Source organism: Python bivittatus, unplaced genomic scaffold, assembly GCF_059951505.1.
Source record: "Python bivittatus isolate LINGU-HERP-01145 unplaced genomic scaffold, Pbiv_v1 ctg000480_np1212, whole genome shotgun sequence".
NCBI classification, from domain to species: domain Eukaryota; kingdom Metazoa; phylum Chordata; class Lepidosauria; order Squamata; family Pythonidae; genus Python; species Python bivittatus.
Window position 1 is genome coordinate 35,989,501 of NW_028277075.1, and position 21,809 is coordinate 36,011,309.

The 21,809-nt window shown below is 37.3% G+C and overlaps 1 protein-coding gene across 2 annotated transcripts in view; it reads right to left on the minus strand.

The window, feature by feature from the left end:
* Nucleotides 1-21,809, minus strand: part of EXT2 (exostosin glycosyltransferase 2) — a 95,442-nt gene that overhangs the window by 18,936 nt on the left and 54,697 nt on the right. For both annotated transcript variants that reach the window (XM_088145756.1, XM_088145755.1), the window contains 2 exons: nucleotides 15,775-15,964; nucleotides 892-1,058 (listed from right to left, as the gene is read on the minus strand). In XM_088145756.1, the coding sequence (XP_088001882.1) occupies nucleotides 892-1,058; nucleotides 15,775-15,964 (357 nt within the window). The remainder of the gene's footprint in view (nucleotides 1-891; nucleotides 1,059-15,774; nucleotides 15,965-21,809) is intronic.

Below are 21,809 nucleotides of genomic sequence, written 5' to 3' on the forward strand. Positions count from 1 at the left end.
TCCATAATTGTGACCCTTGCATTGAGAGTACTTTCTTTCAGTAAGCCATACAGTGAATCCATGGCAAATTCAACATTTTCAAAAAGCATCCCCATTAGATGTCAATTGAGAAGCAGTCAGATAAGGGGAAAAGTTACATATTTCAGGTTCTAAACCATACAGGACTTTGTAGATCCATCAAAAGAACCTCAAACGTAGTTCAGCAGCAAATGGCAATCAGAGCACCATATTCAGGATAAGTGTAATATGTTTGTGCTCTGTTACTGATGACTATTAGCTTTGATGGATTCGCAGTAACTCCAGAATCATGAGTAGCATGCCTTGAATATTTGCTGCAAGGAAGCAACTGTGGAGGAGAGCTATCACCTTTCTACCATATTTGTGAGCTTCTTGGGAGCAATTAGGCTGGCTAATTAATACATGACATATAATGCTAGAATAGATAGGCTTTGGCCAAATCTAGCAGGGGGCTTCTTATGTTCATAATAATACATAAACAGAATCTCTGAAAGCTCATAGCAAGTGAACAGATTCTTTGTTAGTAGTAGCACCTCAACTATGGAATGCATTTCCTAGGGAAAGTAACCTGCCACCTACTCTAGGTTTTTCTTCATACATAAACATATTTCAGTCTTTCTAGATTTTAACATCTGTTTAGCCTATATTTTTTATTCACTGTTCTTGAACTGAACTGTAACATGTTTCATGGTTTATTCGTACTACTGAAATGTTTATTTGTATGTGTCATAAATAATAAATAAATATGCAGGAGACTGAACATATAAGGATTTGGACTCATTCTGTTGGAGAAATAAGAACGTTTTAACATTTCTCCTCTGAAGCCTTTATTTCCATGAATTTATACCACATAAAAAATAGCTGTCTTCTTACCTCATAACCAAACTGCAGCTCATCTGAGGTCAACATGATGATGTCATCATCAATGGCTAACACAGCCTCTGTTTCAATCTCAGCATAGGGGAAGAATCGATTACTCAGTTTGTTTTCTGTGGTTCGTACAACTGTTAACGGAACTCGAACTTTAGGCCAAACAGTTTCTGCAAAATTCAAAATCAGAAAGAGTTTATTTGCATTCCTGTGTCTAGCTGAAGTTATCATCATAACCTTCTCCAAATCAAGTCATTTTATTCAATGGTGGTACTGTGCAGGGGCCTGAACTAGGGCTACCGTATCTGGGTTGCAAAAATCTGGACAATCACTAGATGGTAGCAGAGAGATTTTTGCAACTGGATATGGTTAGTCCAATAAGAAAAAAATACATTTGATACACCAATGAATTCAAAAGAAACTGTAACATGTAAGTGTAATTTCATATTTTTTAATGTGATCCATAAGACCTCAAAGCATTATTGAAGATACAAAAATGAGTGAAAATTTTGCATGTAATTGGTTTTCCTTCATGAATTTATGGAGACTGAAAACAAGTTATAGGTTGGAATTTATTTTAGACAAAAATGTGGATAAATCAGGGTCAATTTGCCTGAAATCAAATCCATGCTGGTCAAGAAGATTGAATTATTTAAATCACAATTTATTCACTAGTCAGAAAGATTCTGTAATAATTGTTTCTCATAAAAGTGCATTCTTATTATTTGCTATAACCCACATGTACTCTCTGTAGTACTCAAATATGTAGATTTCATTTTCACAAAGCATAGAATCATAAGGTTGAAAGTAACCTTGAGGTCTTCTAGTTCAACCCTCTGCCCAAGGGAGGAATCCTCCGGTCATTCCATCCAAATGACTGTCCAACCTTTGTTTGAAAACCTCCAGCAATGGAGTACTCATGACTCCAGGACGCAGACTGTTCCACTGCTTCATAGCTATCATGATCAGGAAATTTCTCTTTAATCTGAGTTTGGATTACTCTCTCTATTGCTTCCACCCACTGATTCTTACCCTTGGGCACTATGGAGAATATACCTACATACTTTTTAGAAGATTCATATAATACTTAGATTTTTTTCAGATTAATTTTCCTTAAAAATAGAGTGATGATCTTGATACCAAATAAGCATTGGTAAGTGTGTGTGTGTGTGTGTGTGTGTGAGAGAGAGAGAGAGAGAGAGGTGAGAGAGGATTTTTTTTTTTTAATATGACCGATTAAGTGTTGTGGACATTTGGTGATTACTTTTGCCTGATATACTAGGAAGACAACAAGCTTTTATGATAATGTCTCAAAACCTCTGTTTATTTATTGTCTTTTTGGGGGGGGCAGGTTTAGAGAAAGGACAAGTACCACATCTGCTAATTTATCTCTTAACACTGTATCAGCAAGTAGAATACAATATAATTAGAAGTTATGCTTGTGATTAAAAATGAATATAGCTCAAAGTTTATAATGAAAATTGTAAAGAAAAACAAGTGAAACAAAAACTCTAATTTTAAAGTTAATCTGAAAAACATTGATTTTTATCTGCTCTGCTTACAATACTTTGTATAATTATAGTAAGGGTGCATACTTAATAGGAACTTGTAAAGAATCCTACAAATGTAATTTATAATTTTTTTTCTCTAGAAGTTTCTAGATCTGAGAAAATGAAATGAAATCTATGTTTATAGAAACAGATGCTCGGGTGCTGGATATGGTATTGCTACTATCCAGTTACTATTATGGTTTAACTCCCATAAGATGTTATTCCAGCTGGGACATGAATTGAGGTGGCCCTGTCTTTTAGTGGAAGCAAATCAGGAATAACAACAATGGAATTCTAAGTATAGCCTAACTAGAAAATTTCTAGTTTACTATGTATTTATTTACATGAATATAACATAAATTTTCTGATATCTAGCCCACTGAGGAATTCATAGGTCAAAAGCAAAACCCTGAATTGATTCCAGAAACATAATGGAAGCTACTGCAATAGTTGGATTATAGATGTCATGAGTTCTAGTCAGGGTACCCCCATCAAAAGATCCCAGCAGCATTTGAACTTAAGTTTCTAGACAGTAATAAAGAGAGTCCTACACAGAGTAAGATACAATTCATTAAAAATGAAATTTCAAAATATGAAAGGAAGTTCTTCTGATTTCAAAATGGCTTAGCCCTTTGTGTACATTCGACTACACAGGTCTTTCTTTGGTAATACAGCAGAGTATCAGTACAGGATGAATGAATCTATTCTAGAACCCTCTCTTTCCAAAATCTTAACTGTATTCTTCAATAATGAAGGGCATGTCCCTATTCAACCAGATTTGAGTTCTCTATTGTCTCAGTTGTGTCTGTTAAGTGGGTATGAGGGGGATGGGGAGCAGAAAGAAGATGTGCTACACAAACTCATATCTACTTACGTAACACTGATTATAGACCAAATATTCAACACAAGTCAACACAAGGTGCATCCTATACTGGTTATGGAGCATGGGGCCCTTGTCCCAAATAAGGTTTTCCCTATATCATTTCACTTTTGGATATGAAAATGTGAGCACCACTGTAAGTAAAGACTGCAACTAGTTTTATGTGAACCTGGCAGGGCTCACAGCTTACCATTATATGAACATACAACAGAGATGTATAGAACAATCTATATTTCATCATGAAAGAAATGTTGGCCAAGACAGCATGGTTGGATACCTACATTTGCTGCTAGGAAAATTATGATTCTATAACTTACATAGAGTACTCTTAATGAGCATATAACGTTCTGTACACTTCTGATGTTGGCATCCAAACATAATACCGGAGACAGCTTCCTTAGGAAAACTGTATCATTTTCCAAACCACACTAAAAACTATGTAAAGAAAGTTTACCTTGGAAGAAATTGGAGGAGTTTTTGGCTTGATGACCAAAAAAAGTAAAAAAGTACAGAGTGAGAAGGATTGGAAATATCATTTCAGTTTCTTACTCCAAGGTGGCCCCTACAAAACTACAAAAATGCTTTTAAAATCTTTCTAGCACTGTTAGTGAGGTCTTATTCCAATGAGAGGAATATACAATGTTTTGTATATGGAATATAATTTACTACCACTGATATTATTCTCAGTAGCTCCTCCCCCATGTTCTAAATAAAGGAGTAACAATCAGGATGGGGAAACACCGTCAGCACTGGATCACAGAATTATAGATTAGGAAGCAGGCACAGAGGCAATCAAGTCCACCTCCTGCAATATGCCCAAATCCAGATGCAAATATTCTACTGGAAGGAATTATATTCCCTGGAAAGACCAGATTTAATGCACAATTTGGCCATTCTCTGGGATTTCATATTACCAGTAGAGGCAAAGATGGACCTTTATCAGCTTTGGTTATATGTGGAAAGGGCAAAACTAACCAGAGTTATTTGTGTACTTGTTATACCCAGTTTAGACTACAGTGATACTCTTATATGGTACTGTCTATAAGCATGACTCAGAAGCTCTGTCTGGTACCAAATGCAGCTGCTTATTGCTTGTGTATCCAAATAGCACATAACATTTATTCTGTCCTGGCTATGTGAGATGGTAGTACATTTTCTGGGTTCACTTAAGAATTCTGGTGATTATCTTTAAGACTCAATTTAGGATCAGGTTATTTGAAAAACTATTTACATTTATATGAACTTGCCTGAGCTCTGAGAAGCCCAGGATTATATGCCTTTTTACAAGGCTGCTATCTATTAAGTGGGCATGTGCGTGATGCAAGTAGTTTGATCCTTATGGAACTCTTTCTTCCAATATGTGTGATTAAAACTAACCAAGGAGGAAGCTCAAAAGTTCTGCTTGTTAATTTGGATGAATGGAATATAGCATTTAACAAGTGATTCCCTGGAGAAAGTTTCAGAACAAGATTTTGAATGGCATCTGTTCTGGTTTCAAACAAGTACAGTGGCACTTAAAAGTTTGTGAAGCCTTTTGAATTTTTAATATTTCTGCATAAATATGACCTAAAATGTGATCTGTTCTCCACACAAGTCCTAAAACTAGATAAAGAGAACCCAATTAAACAAATGAGTCAAAAGCATTATACTTGTTTATTTATTGAACATGACCCAAAGCTACATATTTCTGTGTGGCAAAAGTATGTGAATCTCTAGGATTATCAGTTCATTTGAAGGGGAAATTAGAGTTGGGTGTTTCAATCAACGGGATGCTAATCAAATGTGAGTGTGGGAGGTTCTGTCTTATTTAAAGGACATAATTCTGGGTATTCACTATCAAAGTCTGATCTTTACAACACAGATATTGGAAGTGTTTCATGGCTCGAACAAAGGAGATTTCTGAGGACCTCTGAAAAACAGTTGTTGATATTCACTAGGCTGGAAAGAGTTACTGAACTACAGTCGTGTGAAAAAGAAAGTACACACCCTTTGAGTTCTATGGTTTTACATATCAGGACATAATAAAAATCATCTGGTCCTTAGCAGTTCTCAAAAGTAGGTAAATACAACCTCAGATGAACAAGAACACATGACATATTACACCATGTCATCATTTATTTTATAAAAAGAAAGCCAAAATAGAGAAGTCATGTGTGAAAAACTAAGTACACTTTATGATTCAATAGCTTGTAGAACCACCTTTAGCAGCAATAACTTGAAGTAATTCTTTTCTGTATGACTTTATCAGTCTCTCACATCATTGTGGAGGAATTTTGGTCCATTCTTCTTTACAACATTGCTTCAGTTCATTTAGGTTTGCGGGCATTTGTTTATGCACAGCTCTCTTGAGGTCCCGCCACAGCATTTCAATCGGGTTGAGGTCTGGACTCTGACTGGGCCATTGCAACATCTTGATTCTTTTCTTTTTCAGCCATTCTATTGTAGATTTGCTGGTGTACTTGGGATCATTGTCCTGTTGCGTGACCCAATGTCGGCCAAGCTTTAGCTGTCGGACAGATGGCCTCATATTTGACTCTAGAATACTTTGGTATACAGAGGAGTTCATGGTCGACTCAATGACTGCAAGGTGCCCAGGTCTTGTGGCTGCAAAACAAGCCCAAATCACCACCCCTCCACCACCGTGCTTGATGGTTGGTATGAGATGTTTGTGCTGATATGCTGTGTTTGGTTTTCGCCAAACATGGCACTGTGCATTATGGCCAAATATCTACACTTTGCTCTCGTCTGTCCAAAGGAGAGTGTTCCAGAAGTCTTGTGATTTGTTCAGATGCAACTTTGCAAACCTAAGCTGTGCTGCCATGTTCTTTTCAGAGAGAGGAGGCCTTCTCCTGGCAACCCTTCCAAACAAACCATACTTTTTCAGTCTTTTTCTAATTGTACTGTTATGAACTTTAACATTTAACATGCTGAGGCCTGTAGAGCCTGAGATGTAACTCTTGGGTTTTTTGCAATTTCTCTGAGCATTGCATGGTCTGACCTTGGGGTGAATTTGCTGGGACATCCACTCCTGGGAAGATTGGCAGCTGTCTTGAATGTTTTCCACTTGTGAATAATCTTCCTCACTGTAGAATGATAGACTTTAAATTGTTTGGAAGTGGCCTTATAACCCTTCCTAGATTGATGGGCAGCAACAATTGCTTCTCTAGGATCATTGCTGATGTCTTTACTCCTTGGCATTGTGTTAACACACCTCAATGCTCGAGACCAGCAGACTCCTAACACTTCAGCTGTTATAGAGGTAGTCACACTTGCTGATGATCAAGGGCATCTGATTAGCAGCGCCTGGCTGCTACTTAGCCTCTTCATACCTATGGAAGCAATAAGGGTGTACTTAATTTTTCACACATGACTTCTCCATTTTGGCTTTCTTTTTATAAAATAAATGATGACATGGTGTAATATGTCATGTGTTGTTCTTCATCTGAAGTTGTATTTACCTACTTTTGAGAACTGCTAAGGACCAGATGATTTTTATTATGTCCTGATACGTAAAACCATAGAACTCAAAGGGTGTGTACTTTCTTTTTCACACGACTGTAATTCCAAAGAGTTCGGACTCCACCAATCCACTGTCAGGCAGACTATGTACAAGTGGAAGCAATTCAACACCATTGTTACTCTCCCCAGGGCTGGTCGACCAATCAAGATCATACCAAGAGCAAGGCGTGGAATACTCCAGGAGATCTCAAAGAACACCAGGGTAATGTCTAAGGAACTAAAGGCCTCTCTTGTATTAGTGAATGTCAGTGTTCATGAGAGAACCACCATCAGAAGAACACTGAACAAAATGGTGTGCATAGCAGGGTTGCAAGAAGAAAGCCATGACTCTCATTGTTGCTTGTCTACAGATTCCAAAAGACCACATGGATAAGCCAGAAGGCTACTGGGAGAATGTTCTATGGATGGATGAGACCAAAACAAAACTTTTGGGTTTGACTGAAATTGGGTTTGCCACACGCATTATGTGTGGCAAAAGGCAAACGCTGCATTCCAGCATAAGAACCTTATCCCATCTGTGAAACATGGTGGTGGCAGTATCATGGTTTGGACTTGCTTTGCTGCCTCTGGATCAGGATGGTTCACCATCATTGACGGAACTATGAATACTGAATTGCAAATTCTACAGGGAAACGTCAGGTATCTGTCCATGAACTGAAGCTCAAGAGAAAGTGAGTCATGTAGCAAGACAATGACCCAAAACATACAAGTCATATGACAAAAGAATGATTAAAGCAGAAGAATGTTTTGGAATGGCCAAGTCAAAGTCCTGACCTTAATCCTATAGAAATGTTGTGGGAGGACCTGGAGCGGGCAGTTCATGTGAGGAAGCCTACCAACTTTCCTGAGTTGAAGCCGCTGTATAAGGAGGAATGGGCTAAAATTCTTCCCAACTGATGTACAGGACTGATCAACAGTTACTGGAAATGTTTAGTTGCAGTTATTGCTGCCCAAGGAGGCGGGGAGCACACCAGTTACTGAAAGCAAAGGTTCACATACTTTTGCCACACACAAATATGTAGCTTTGGATAATTTTCCTCAATAATAAATGAATACGTATAATGTTTTTGATTCTGTTGTGGGGAGATGGGCGGGGACAAGTCAAATAAATAAATAAATAAATAAATAAATAAATAAAATTTGTTTAATTGAGTTCTCATCTAGTTTTATGTAGTTTTAGGATTTGTGTAGAGAACAGATCACACTTTAGGTCATATTTATGCAGAAATACTGAAAATTCAAACAGGTTCACAAACTTTTAAGCACCACTGTATATTCCTGTATGTTATGTACTGCACCTAATACAGAAAACTGACTGAAATAACTTATTAATGTTAATTATGTGGGGTCAACCAAGAACAGTATCTGTTATATTAACAATTAGTTATTCAAAATGTTATTTATAACTTCACTGAGGTATAAAATGAAGGGACAACGTTATTGAGGCAGCAGCAATTATGAGATGTAAAAGATGTCAACACTAAGCAATGGTTAAACAGTAAGGCACATAAAATGTTCCAACTTTTTAATAGCAAATTTGTATTCTGAGCTTGGAGCAGTAAGCTGTATGTTCCAGGGTCTGGTTCTGAAGTTAGGGCAAAATACAGTATGGTGTTTTGAGCATTCTGATGTGATTACCTTATATTTTTTAAAAAAAGCAAAAACAGAAAAACAAGGCAAAGAACCTTAGGGAGTGTATTAACCAATAAAACAGCACAAATGAGTTTTATCCTTCCTTCCATTGGCTGGAACTAGTTGAGAACAGGAGGGATAGAGTGATGAAATATGAATATATTGCTGCCTTCCTAGGAAACCATTGTTTTATAATTATTAAAAAGTATTATTAAAAAGCCTCAAGCTACTATCCCAAGAAGAGTCTTTTTGCTTTTTGTTTTGTTTTTCACAGGCTGTGTTGAATGAATCTACTGTTGCTGCACATTTACTAGGCTGTTATACAGCTATTTGTATAGGCAGAATGCAAAAACATGCTTAACTGTTGCTTTCATTGTTTTAAAACATTTTAAAGTATTATTTTAACCATCCTCTTCTCTTATTTTCTGAAGTTTGGATGGTAGCATTCATCATGGATTACCACTCCACCTATTTTTGTGGTCCTAGGAAGAAAAATGAAAGATCAAGGAGCTGGTCTGAGTTCCCTATTGTTTCCTATGCAGAACACTAAACTTTTTGAATTTTCTTTCTGTCAGAACATAACCCCTTTACACTGTTCCAATTGAATGTTTCAAATGAGATTGTTTTGTTCTCAGTCCAGAATATATATATTCTATTTTATGCACATTCTACTAAAGAGTAGGGAAGAACATTATGAAAACATTTATATCCACACTGCCTAATTTTCATGAACTTTAAATGGTGATGGAAACTGCAGGATAAGCTGAAAGAATTCTAATGATATTTATAGCTACTCTAATATTTCTAAAGCAGACATTTGGACCCACTTTTTTTTTTTTTTTAAAGACTTACATAGAAAGTCAGAGGTATTTGTATGGACAACAGCCAACAATTCTTCCTTACATACTGAATGTGAGAATATGTTTCAAACATTTCATAAATGCTCTGGAATGAACATTGGAAAGCATGTATCCAGTAAATATATCTAGTAAACATAACATTCTTGTAAGCTACATGATACTATGCACAGACAATCCTCCCTAAGAAAAATGTCCTCAAAGCTTTTTTTTCATCCTGCTTCCCCTTATCAAATGTAAATTAATAGGGAAACGTGAGTGAAGCAGGATGGAGAAGGCAGAGTGTGTGCCTTGTGATTGTTTCTTCACAATTCTCTGCTTCAGAGGACCTTAGATGTCCTAGCTTTCTGTTCACACTCATTTTGATATCTTTGTTTTCCTTGGAAATCTTGGCACAAATTTTCTAGATTGTTTTAGAAAATTGGACAAGCTGGAAAAGATGGATCTACTAGAAACAAAAGAAGTAATAATGAAGTGACTAAACTCAGCATCTCCTATCTGATTAATTTCACAAGTTTATAGAAAGGGCAATGACTATTAATTATTATATCTGAAGTACTGCTGCAATCCTTATAAGATAAGAAGTTTGCAACAGCTTTTCCTTGGACTGGTGGGGATAGGACGACCTTTTTTGATCTGGAGGCCAAACTTCATTTGTATTATGATTATGATTATTTCCTTATTTCCTCAAAGAGTTGCAGGGATGTATCCCATGCAAAGAAATGTGTTAAGTAAAGTAGAGGCTGAGCACATGCATGTTGCACCTTTTTATTATAAATAAAATTTGTCACCAACTTTTGACAGTGAAATACAGGAGTGCCTTTGGGCCTACAAAATGGTGGCTGGGAGGCCCCATGTAGCTTGAAGCCTGTCCACACATAACTTATGAATCACTCCAAGCCTCTGACGCTTTTTTTACTGTTTATGCCACATCTATTATGGTATTTCTTGTTCTTATTGACCTATGGCTATTTATTTCGATTTATATAGCCACCCATCTCACTTACATGACTCTGTGTAAGGGTGGCTCGCAAGTTGATCACAAAGATCAACTCATATAAATAAATTAAAACAATTAACCAGAAATGCAAAAGCACAGGAAAGTGCCAGTCTACAGCTCAAAGACAATACAGCCATCTTGCAGGCTCCCCACATCCACAGGATCCCCAGGCCTGATGGCACAGCCAGGTCTATAAGGACTTCCTAAAGGCCAGCAAGGTTGGGTTTGATCTAGCCTCAGGGGAGATGATGCTTGTTGATCAGACCTATTTTAAGCAGAGCTGTTAACCTTTTGGTAGACTTTGTCTGAAATTATTTATTTTATTCAATTTGATGCTGCCCAACTCCAAATGACTCTGGGTGCCTCACAATACACTAGACAACATAAAAACAATATAATAATAAGCAGCATACAATAAGCAGCATACAAACCGAACTAGAAAAGGAAAAAAAAACCAAGATGGCAAACCTAACAGACACCTCAAAACATCCATCAACATCTAACATCCAGCAAAGAGGGCTTCAGCCGTTCTAGCCTAAGATCTGGGAGAATGCCAGGTCTTTATGGCCCTCCAGAATACCAACAGGGTGGGAGCCATAGGATTTTAGGGGAAACCGCTTTCCAGAGGACAGGTGGGCTCCTGGGTTCTGATAGATGCCATTGTTTAACCAAAGAAACCATTCTGTCAGCCCTTACCAGCTAGGCAGAAACCATAGTAGATAGGCCATCCCTCAAATAACCAGATCCCATATCATACAGAGTTTTATAGGTTATAACCAGTACCTTTAAATGTACCCAGAAGCAAATTGGCAACCAGTGCAGCTTGCAGAACAAAAGTGTCACATGGACATACTGAGGCATGCCCATAATTGCCTCTGCCACTGCACTCTGGACTAGATGAAGCTTCTGAGTAGTCTTCTGAGTAGCAGGGCAGCCCTACATAGGGCATGTTGCAATAGTTGAGCCATGAGGTGACTAGGGTATGAATGACTGTCTGAAGGGCCTCCTAATCCAGGAAAGGGCACACCTGGCACACAAGATGAAGCTGTGTGAAGGCCTTCCTGGCCACAGCTGCTACCTGCTCATCAAGCAGGAGCTGTGAGTCCATGAAGGCTCCCAGACTGTGCATCACTTTTGAACCCCATCCAGGATCAAAGTTGGAATATCCCTAGAATCAGCTGGCTCCAATATCCACAGCCATTACCCTCAACTACATGGTTTTCATAAGACTGAATTGAAGACAGTTCCTCCCCATCCAGGTCCACACAGCCTCCAGTCACTGGGATAGGATCTCAACATTCTGTAACTAGAATTGAATTTGGTTACCTTGTGAGTTTCCTTGCTTTGTGCTACCTACTCCTTATATTATTTAGACTAATGTTTCCTAACTTTGAAAAATGAGGACCAACTCCCATAATTCCCTAGCCAGTATGGCCATTTCTGAGAATTCTGAGTTAGAAGTTTATACATCTGGCAGCTGCAAAAATGAAAACATTGATCTAGAGCTATCTAATCAAGCACAAGATTTTAACCTTCTGGTATCTGGCAGATATCCTCTGGTATCTGTTTCCATGCCTCCCCTAGAGCAGGGCTTCTTAACCTATTTTGTACCATGGACCCTTTTGAGAGTCTAGTGAAACCTACAGACCCCTTCTCACAAAAAAATGTATTTAAATGCATAAAATAAAATACTTATAGACTGTATTACAAAGGAAAGAAATTATGCTCAAATACAGTTACCAATTTTTTTTAAAAAAGTAATATAATATTATATGTGCTTCTTTATTAATACATTAAATCAATAACAAGACAAGCTAAATTTCAGTTGGAGGATAATAAAAATAAAGCTGTAACTTTTTTTCCCATCCAAGTTCATAAACCCCCTGAAATCTATCCACAGACCCCATATTAAGACCCCCTGCCCTAGAGGGATTTGCTTTCCTAATAAAGCAATCCTAGAGTTGCTTTGATGACTGAGACAGACAATAAATTATTAAATAAATAAGCAAACTTAGAAAGAATACATCATTTTTATTTAAAAAAAAAGTCACCTACTGCTTCCCCAGTTATCAAGGATCTCAAACTGAGTGACGCCCAATAACATTAAATGCTGTATTTTTAGCCAAACTGTTGTGATTCCAGGCTCCTGTGGTTTATTTGTTAGATTTATATTCCATCTTTCTATGTGAGCTCAAGACATATTACTTAGGAATGTCCCTTTTAAATGTACAACAACAAACCTGCCAGGCAGGCTGCTCTGAGAGAGAATAATTGGCTAAAAGTCACCCAATTAATTTCCATGACTGAAGGAAGATTTGAAACTGGGTCTCCCTGGTCCTGGTCCAACACTATAGCCACAACACTACACTGGTTGCATGCATTTGCAGAAGACTTCTTGTCTCAAGAAGGAGAGAAACTAGAGTTTGAAGCCCAGGGAGAATATGTGGCTACACAATTTCATAATAAAGAGGAAGCCAGAACAAACTGTGATGCAGAGAATGCAACAGTTCACTCAGATAGAAGGCATTTGAAAATGCAGAATATGAGATGGAGTGCCTCTAAGTTTATAAGCCAGGGATTCTCCTATATCATCATAAATTACTAATAGTTGTGTTAGCCAATCAACAAAACTGACTTCCTCAAAACTCATGAATTGATGATGCTATCTAATAAGTTTATTAAATGTTTGTAACCCCAAAACAAAGCTCAGAGAATGCTAACAATGCAACATGAGTATTTGCTTTGAGCTTTGGGCCATAGAGCAGGCCAAGTCACTAATAATAACTTAGGCTATGATTTGATCTGCAATATCACAGCCAGAATCTTTAATTCACAAAAGCTGTAGAATCCCCTTATCTCAAACACAGACTTTTTCCACATGGAAAAAATGAATGCTGTGAGAGGTAGGATTTTGCCATGGGATGGATTGCAAAGAGAAATGAAGCTATTTATACCCTGCTTTGGAAACTAGCCTGTAATCAACAAACCATCTGAAAATGAAGGATTCTTTTATCTTTTCCCCTTCTCTAGAAATAATAAATATAAATTATTCTTTAATTTTTATACAGCAAATGATTTAAAGACTGGAAAAATAAATTTCTAAGAAAAAATAATAAATTTGGCATTACTATCTTTCTTGATGGGAACACCTGCAATTTCCTCAAGAGTTTTAATGACAAAGCAAGAAATCTAGAGTTTGCACAAAATAGTTGTGACCCACGGAAACCAAATTTCTGTATGATTAGGTTTTATGTCTTGTTATCATATATAACATGATCATAGCAGTAGCATTTGCTTTATAGAAACAGAGGAGGCACAGAAACTATCTAAGATATCAAAGTGACTTTAAATTGTCCTCCACCTATTCCAATGAACACTAGCATCAGTTAATATTTTAAAAATAATTTTGCCTACATCTTGCACACAGACATATTTTTACTATACAGCTTGATTATAATTAAGCCATAATAACACAGAAAGAGTTCTATTTATAAAGTTATGTGGCCATAATAGAGCAGCGGTACAATAATGTTTGGATAAGCTAAGAGACATTATGGCTACTACTGCAGTAGCCAAATGCAATTTATTATAGGCCATAATGAGTGAAATTACCTTTGATATCTGCTTATAGGTCCAATCTATGCATAGCAAAAATACTCTCTGCAGTGAACAACAGAATCAAAATCTGATTTGCTCAAAGTCAGAAATATGTTCCTTATAAAGCAATAGCCAGGATATCCTGCTTTGATACTCAACCTGGTTAACAGTTCCAGCTTTACTATTACAATTAAAAGAAAATAGCCATAAAAGTGCAGATACTACCGTAGGGTAATAAACAAGACCTTATCGTTGACAGCGGTGCGCATTACTAACTTCAAACTCATTCCTTGTCCTAATCCATCAGAAACTTCCTGGCTTTAATAGGCTATAAATGGTAGAAGCTTTGAAGTCCAAGGATTAGGAGCTATAAGAGACAGACTGAATGAAAGACTTAGTGAAGCCAACTTCTGCTGTCCTACCAAAGAGCTAGGTGGAATGAACTGTATGCATTTGAATTAAAACAAATTAAATTAAATCCTTCAACAGCAGACCAAAAGATTCCACAAGCTATCCAAGTGTTAAAAATACACAGATGAAGGGGGTAGCTGGCGGTCACATAAGAAAGTTATTAAAATATATACCTATAGATAATTAAATCTCAGTAAGAAACAAACCTATGACCTTCAAGGCCAATTATTTTTCACACCAACAAGTTCAGATGTTTTCAGCAGCAGCCAACAAATGGCTATTCTAAGAATTATTGTAACGGGCAATATTTTCAACATAGCAAATGTATTTATTTATTTTATTTATTAAATCAATTTATATAGCCGCCCATCTCGTCACAGGTGAGTCTGGGTGGCATACGACAAAACAGCAAAATCTTACTTGAAAATACTGTAACAATTTTGCTATTAATTAATGTGGGTGCATTGAAAGTTCAGATATTAAAAAGTGAACACACAGCAGTACAGAAGCAATAGCAAGAAGCCACTAAAATGCTTCTTTTCAACCTAGGTACAGATGTGGTAGACTAGAATTTTTATCATCTTCACCTGACAGTGATGTGGAAGCTGCCTAGTTGAGGAAACCTGAGTATTTATATATGATTGATTGATCGATTTTTAAAAAGATTTATACAGCCTAAATGTAGTATACAAGGAGAATAAAAACAGGAAATTAACAATACAGGAAATAACTGTTAAAATGACAGGAAAACAAACAGCAAATCATCACCAAGTTAAAGCTATTCTACAATGCTTTAAAAAGAAAAACTATCAGCCAGAGAAATAAAAACAGTTTAGCCTGGTGCCTAAAATAAAACAATGTTGGTGTCTGGCAAATATTCCTCAAGAAAACATTCCACCCTACAAAACAGCAGTGTAAAAATGTGGTAGACACAAGAAGACAGCAGGCCCTGCCCCCCTCCCCCCTTCAATGATTTAGAAAGGTTTAAAATTCTCAGAAAATAGGCAGGTCTTTACCTGGATGTGTATCTGTCAAGTGAGCATGACTGGGAAAAATGTTCCAGCAACAGAGAACACTGTCTGGTAAGCATTCAACTCAATTCACAAGAAAACCTTCTGATGATCTCAATGATCAGATAAAACTGGGACAGCAAGAATAATTTATTCCTTAGAAGCTTTAAAAATAAGCACTCATATTACAAATGAAGATCAGGAGTGAGCCAATGCAACTGGCTGTTTCGAGCATTTAACAAATATAGTTCCCACTCCTATCATGAAATGAGGGCGCCATTTTTTCCTGCCAGGAAACAATCTATTTCTATTTCTAGAAGCATTCTTGTTTTCAATTCAAAAGCATACACTCTTCTCATTCAGAATTTGACCCACTAGTACTAGAGTTAAAAGCGATCTCCAAAACATTTAAGGTCTTTATCTGACTTACCTTCTGGTGGAACTTTATTCTGATTGTTCCAAACAACTAGTAGCTTGGAAAGGCTTGGTACCTTTGAGACTTCAGTGATCACTCGAAAGAGACTTTCAACACGATCATATGTCAAGACAATAGCAGTGAAGCCTTGCGACTGGGGTGGTATCAGTGGGAGAAACAGTGGATTGCTTACACTGCTCCATTTCTAAAAAAATGAAACACAGAGAACCAAACTAAGATCAGATTAATTATAACAGAAGAAAATTTCCAAAACAAACACACAAAGGAGATCATTTTAATGAATATCTTAATTGATCCAAACAACAAACCAAAGAAACCAAAGAAACATGTATTTTAAAAGCTATCGCTATGAGAGACAGGAGACCACTAAACATTACTTTTTATATATTTTTAGTTCATGAGCAAACCATCAAGTGTATTTAAATAAGCTGGAAAAAATGCTGAAAGAAAGATTAGTGGAAGACACACTAGAGGGTTTTAAAATGTAGCTACTTTGGGTGGCTTCTGGCAGTCATCTCTCTTCTAAAATGCTGCTTTGACTGTTTATTAACTAAAACTAGGCCAGTAAGCAGCTTGAGTGCCACAATTTTGGAGTAATATGAAATAAAGGCAATTTCATAAACCTGGCAGAAAGTAGGCATGAATAACTTTTCCTACATAGAAAGAAAAAACATTAACTTCAACAAGAATGGAGTTGTTCCATGGTTCTAAATATTAACCACTTAAGCACTAAAACAACACAAGAAAATAAGCAAAGCTTCAAACTTATTTAGTGTCCTTTGGCTTTATCAAGAATATCCTCTAAATGCTTGAAAGGTTAATTTTTAATACTGCCAATATAACCAAACACAGGATACAGGAGCAATTAGCACAATAAGATGGAATTGCAGGAGAAGACATTTATGAATACCTTTTTCATTCCTAGTTACTGTACAGGCATGATGAAAGACAAAAATAATAGAATCATATAAGTACTGAAAAAGCAGCTATATCAATGAGGTTCATTGAATCTGGACTCTATAAAAACCTTAGGAAAATTATGGTTGGCCAAAAAGATTTTTCACTTTTTGTTTAAAGTCACAATTATACAGAATGCTATAAAACACAGATCTAAAAGATCTGGGCAACTAAATCACTTTGCTTAATATATGAGATCTTGAATTTCAGTTCCATGTTAAATCCTTCAAATTACATTGGATTCTGCTCCAAAGTGCATGACAATGTCCATGCATGGAAAAGACAAAGAACACATAATAATATTATTAGAAAATTGTAATAACTTGAATAGTATAGTATTATCTGTCTTAAGATTAATGGAAAGGTGATAAAATATGCTTTAAAAATTTTCATATTTCTTTTGACTAATCCACTTTCTTTCTCTCTGTAATATATAGGAAGGCTTGTTTTTTTTAAAAGGAAGAGCAATTATGCAATCCCTCCTTTTTAAATTCAGTGGAGTCTGAAAAGGGACATGCAATGTATTTTGCTGGATGTGCATAAAAAGGTCAAGAAGATGCCTTTCAGTAGATCTCCACTCCTGGTAACTGCATCTATGTTATTTTTTTTCAGCAGCATTATGGAAAGAGAGTTCAATTTCCCAGTCTAATCAAAAGCTCAGTAATTACCCAGTGGCCCTTCATTCAAAATTTAACAAGAGCAGACATTACTTTGTTTCTGAGATAAGCCAAGGAGAGACAGATGCTGTTACCTCCAGAGGCCTAAATGCGCATATTGGTCCTTAAAGGATGCACGGCAATAGCTTCAACCAAGTACAGTAAAATAATTTGCTTTAAAAAATAAATGACTAGATCCTTATTTTAAATGCTGGTATATGGTCCACATGATTACAGCTGCAGCTGTGTGCAGAACTCCATGGCTTATCCCTGGAACAGGAATGATCTGAGCATTCCAGGACTGGATTATCAACTTCCAGAAGTGTATCTTCTCGAACAGGAAGTGGCTTGTGATGTTCTGGACATTTGATTAAAGATTAGGAGGAATATCTTGAAAGTAAGGCTTATTTGATGGTGGAACAGCTGTCTATGAATTCTTGGTTAATTGTTGTTGAATTCTTGGTTAATATTTTTAAATAGAGCTTAGCCACTCATCAGCTGAATAGTAATCAACTTCTTCCATAAGCAAGCTTGAACTGTTGACCTTTGAAGCCCCTTCAGACTCTATAATTCTAAATCTTCTTCTCATAAAAGTCAACTATTAATTAAAAATGCCAAGATCAATTAAAAGAAAACAGCAAAAGCAAATGCTACAGTAGAAACCTAGCCTCCAGATGCTCTGGATTATGAATTACATCATACTTGACCGCTGGCCTTGATGGCTGCAACTTATGAGAACTGTAATCCAAAACATCTGGAGGGAACCAGTTGCCTATCTCAAGTTGCTATAATGCAAGTAAAAAAAAAACCCCAACATAATAGAACTCTGATCTAGCACTTCACTAGTAAAGAAATAATGCAGCTATACTCATCACCTCAAAAGCTTCCTTAAATAGACTCACTGTTAATTTGGCAGTAGAACTGAACTGAAAATACACTGCCCCACCCATGTTAGCAGCTGCTTGGATGGAACATTTTCATAAGGAAACATGAGGAAATAACTGGAGCCCATTTTTGAGGCAACTCTGCAAGCCTTACAAAAGATACAGCTGCTTTAACAGTTTGAAGAAAGGTGCTTTATTCACATTAATGCTCATTGCAAAATACCTCTTCCAAACATTTTGCACAGGCCTAGTTGGGTTGTGATATCATCTAGTCAGAAAAAAAGTGTAAAAACTCTACAAAACTGGAATAAAATGAAAGAATACATTCAACTTTGTGACACCCAACAGTGAACTCTTCAAAAATCAAGTTTCTTCATTTGAGAGTAACATTTCAAAAGAGCATTTAGGCATGGCAGAAGCACCATTAAGAGCCAACCCCCTGCTGCCTGCCTGAAAAGTGTGTCTACAGTCTGGGACCTCTTGACCTCTCCTTCTGCAGGAAATTGAGCAAATTCAAACCTCCATGATTTACTTGGGTCTTTTAAACTTCTGTTGAAGAAAGGCAAACAATGCAGGTAATTATCTCAACAGAAGCCTAATTAAATCACTATTATAGAAACAGGGCATGAAATTGATGGTGACATAAGGATAGTTCTTCACAAAAATGGAAATGTGACAGCTACCATTTGTTTTAGGGATATCCAGTCCTTGAACAGACCCAACTGAATGTTCATCTAACTTTCCCACTAAAGCAACTGGTGTTCATGATGCAATCATCCATCACTTTCCTTGACAAAGTGTTGACATTCAGCTATGGCTAAGGCACTCCTATCCCACTCCCCCTTTGCCACCATCAACTAGCTGATATTCATCACATGAGCCACAGTAACTCAAGACTGATAGATCTCTTATTGTGAATCAGTTTTATGCACGACCGATAATCAACTTTGCAATAATGATCTCACATTGCTCGGTCTGCCATTCCTGGCTGTTTGACAGTATCTCCTTTCTACTGATAGCAAAAGAAGCCAAAGCACAAGAATCAGAACCTGAGTGTAAGGCTGGGAAATCTACCCATTTTGGGTGAGATTAAAAGAAAAAGATACAGTGCCACAAGAAACAACTCACTTGTGTCACATTTCCATAAATTTCCCATTTACCAACATTTTATTTTCTTTAAGAACTGGTGACAACATATTTTTCTCTTTCAACTGCAGGCAAAATAAATCTATTTAAACACCAATAAAGGAATTAGTATTATTTCCTCTCTCAAAAATAAAAAACTGGACCTGACTCCAGAGGAAAGGGAAAGAGAAAGAGAAAAGCATATCAGCAAGGAAAAAAAAAAAAAAAAGACAAGATTCATGTGGGACTATAATGTGGCATGTAATAAGCTCATTTCTTCTGAAAATATCAATGTAATCTTTCTGATATAAATAGCTCAGCCATAATAGTTGAAGTAATTAAGTTTATGACAATGATGAATAATGATACTGATGTGGAAATAGCCTGATACCTAAGAGAAAGATCACAGGTGGAATAAACTCTTATACAAGTAAAAGGACCCAGAAGAGATTATTACTGGCCATATTCTTCTTAATAACTATCAACTTACAGATAGCCCTTGGGTTACTATGGCAATTGGGACCAGAACCTCCATCGCTAAGTGATGTGGTCATAAAGCATGACGTCACTCCCTGCAGTCCTGGTAGCTGTCGTAATCCCAGGACTGTGCAGGTTGTTAAGCAGGAAGAGGCAGGAGTCCTGGGGGGAGAGGTATGCCACGGGCAGGCACTACAGAACGCAGGTGGGTTGATGGGGGGGTGCTATTGAGTATGAGATCCTTCTACTCCATAGTGGGGCTCCTCGGGAGAAAAAGCAGCAGGAGGAACTTACAGGAGTGACTTGTGACCTTCCCTGCCGGCTTCCCCATTGACTTTGCTTGGTGATCATGTAAGTGCAAGCTGGTTGCCAAGCTCCGAATTGCAATCTCATGACCACAGGGGTGCTGGAACAGCCAGTCATAAGTACCACTCATTCAGTGCCGTTGTAACTTTGAGCAATCACTGAACAAGTGGTCTTAACTCAACTCAAGGACTACCTGTATTACATATATTTCATGTATCAAAGTGGCCAGACACATGCCTGATGTGGAGAGACTGCAAGTCCCAGTATTCTGAACCAGAATTCTTGAAAGATGGAAATTCTTGAAGTTGCAATGCTAGCACATCTGAAGAATATCAAGTTGGGGAAGGCTGGTGTTAAACAAATGTAAAATCTGGACCAGCTTAGAGAGATGAAGGGAAAAAAATGAATGGAGCAGAGAATGAAGAAAGGGGTAAATATAAGGCGAGAAATAGGAAGCACAGGAAAATTAAAAGGAAATTAAAGGTTAAAAGAGAGCCAGTTTGTTGTAGTGCTTAAGGCACCAGGATAGAAACTGCAAGGCTCTGAGTTCTAGTCCCACATTAGGCATGAAGCAATCTCATCCCTAGGAAGAAGGTAATGGCAAACCCCTTCCAAAAATCTTGTCAAGAAAACTGCAGGGATTAGTCCAGGCAGTTGCCAGGAGTCAACTGACTTGAAGGTACATACAGTACACATTAAAAAAAAGATTAAAAATAGGAACGGTGGAACAAAATCAGAAGCCTTATTTAGATTTGCACTTGCCTGCCCACAGCCAATTTTTATGTTGTATATTCCAGTATAGATTCCTACAATCAATAGGTAGTTCACTAGCAATCTACAGATCTTAAAGTCTACATTTGATTAGAGTTTTAAGAAAGAGGACAAAAATGGCATACCAGATATTAAGTGACAGATAAGAAAAGTTCAATTTATACATGAAGTTTATGCATGCTATTCTTTCACTGGATGCTTCAAGTAAACATTTATCATGCTTCTCATCCACAACTGATCAGAAGGAAAACATTGACAAGTTTAACTTGCTCCAGTTCTTCTGTATTCACTAATAAACACATCTAAAGTTTACCACTTTAGGAAACTTACCAACTGATTTAACTGTCATATATTCTAATAAGCTATAAAGCACAATCTATTACTGAAACATAATTTTAATCCAGCAAGGGTTATACACTGATATGTCAATTTTAAAAGATCCAAAAATCTGTATCTGGAAAATGTCTGAAAAATAATGTAACCACATCCAAACTGCACAAGATTCACATTTCTTACCTTCCCTATCAACAGGTACAGTGGTACCTCAGGTTACAAACGCCTCTGTTAACGAACTTTTCGGGTTACGACCAGCTCCGGCCGCAAAAATTTACCTCAGTGCGAACTCCGCCTCAGGGTATCAGCAGGATACGCGGCCATTTTCCCTCCCGTGACACGGTCCGCGGCCATTTTTCCGCCCGACACGTGGTCCGCGGCCATTTTCCACCTGACACGTGGCCCGCAGCCATTTTTCCACCCTGACACGTGGTCCGCGGCCATTTTTCCACCCCGACACGTGGTCCGCGGCCATTTTTCCACCCCGGCACGTGGTCCGCGGCCATTTTTCCGCCCCTGA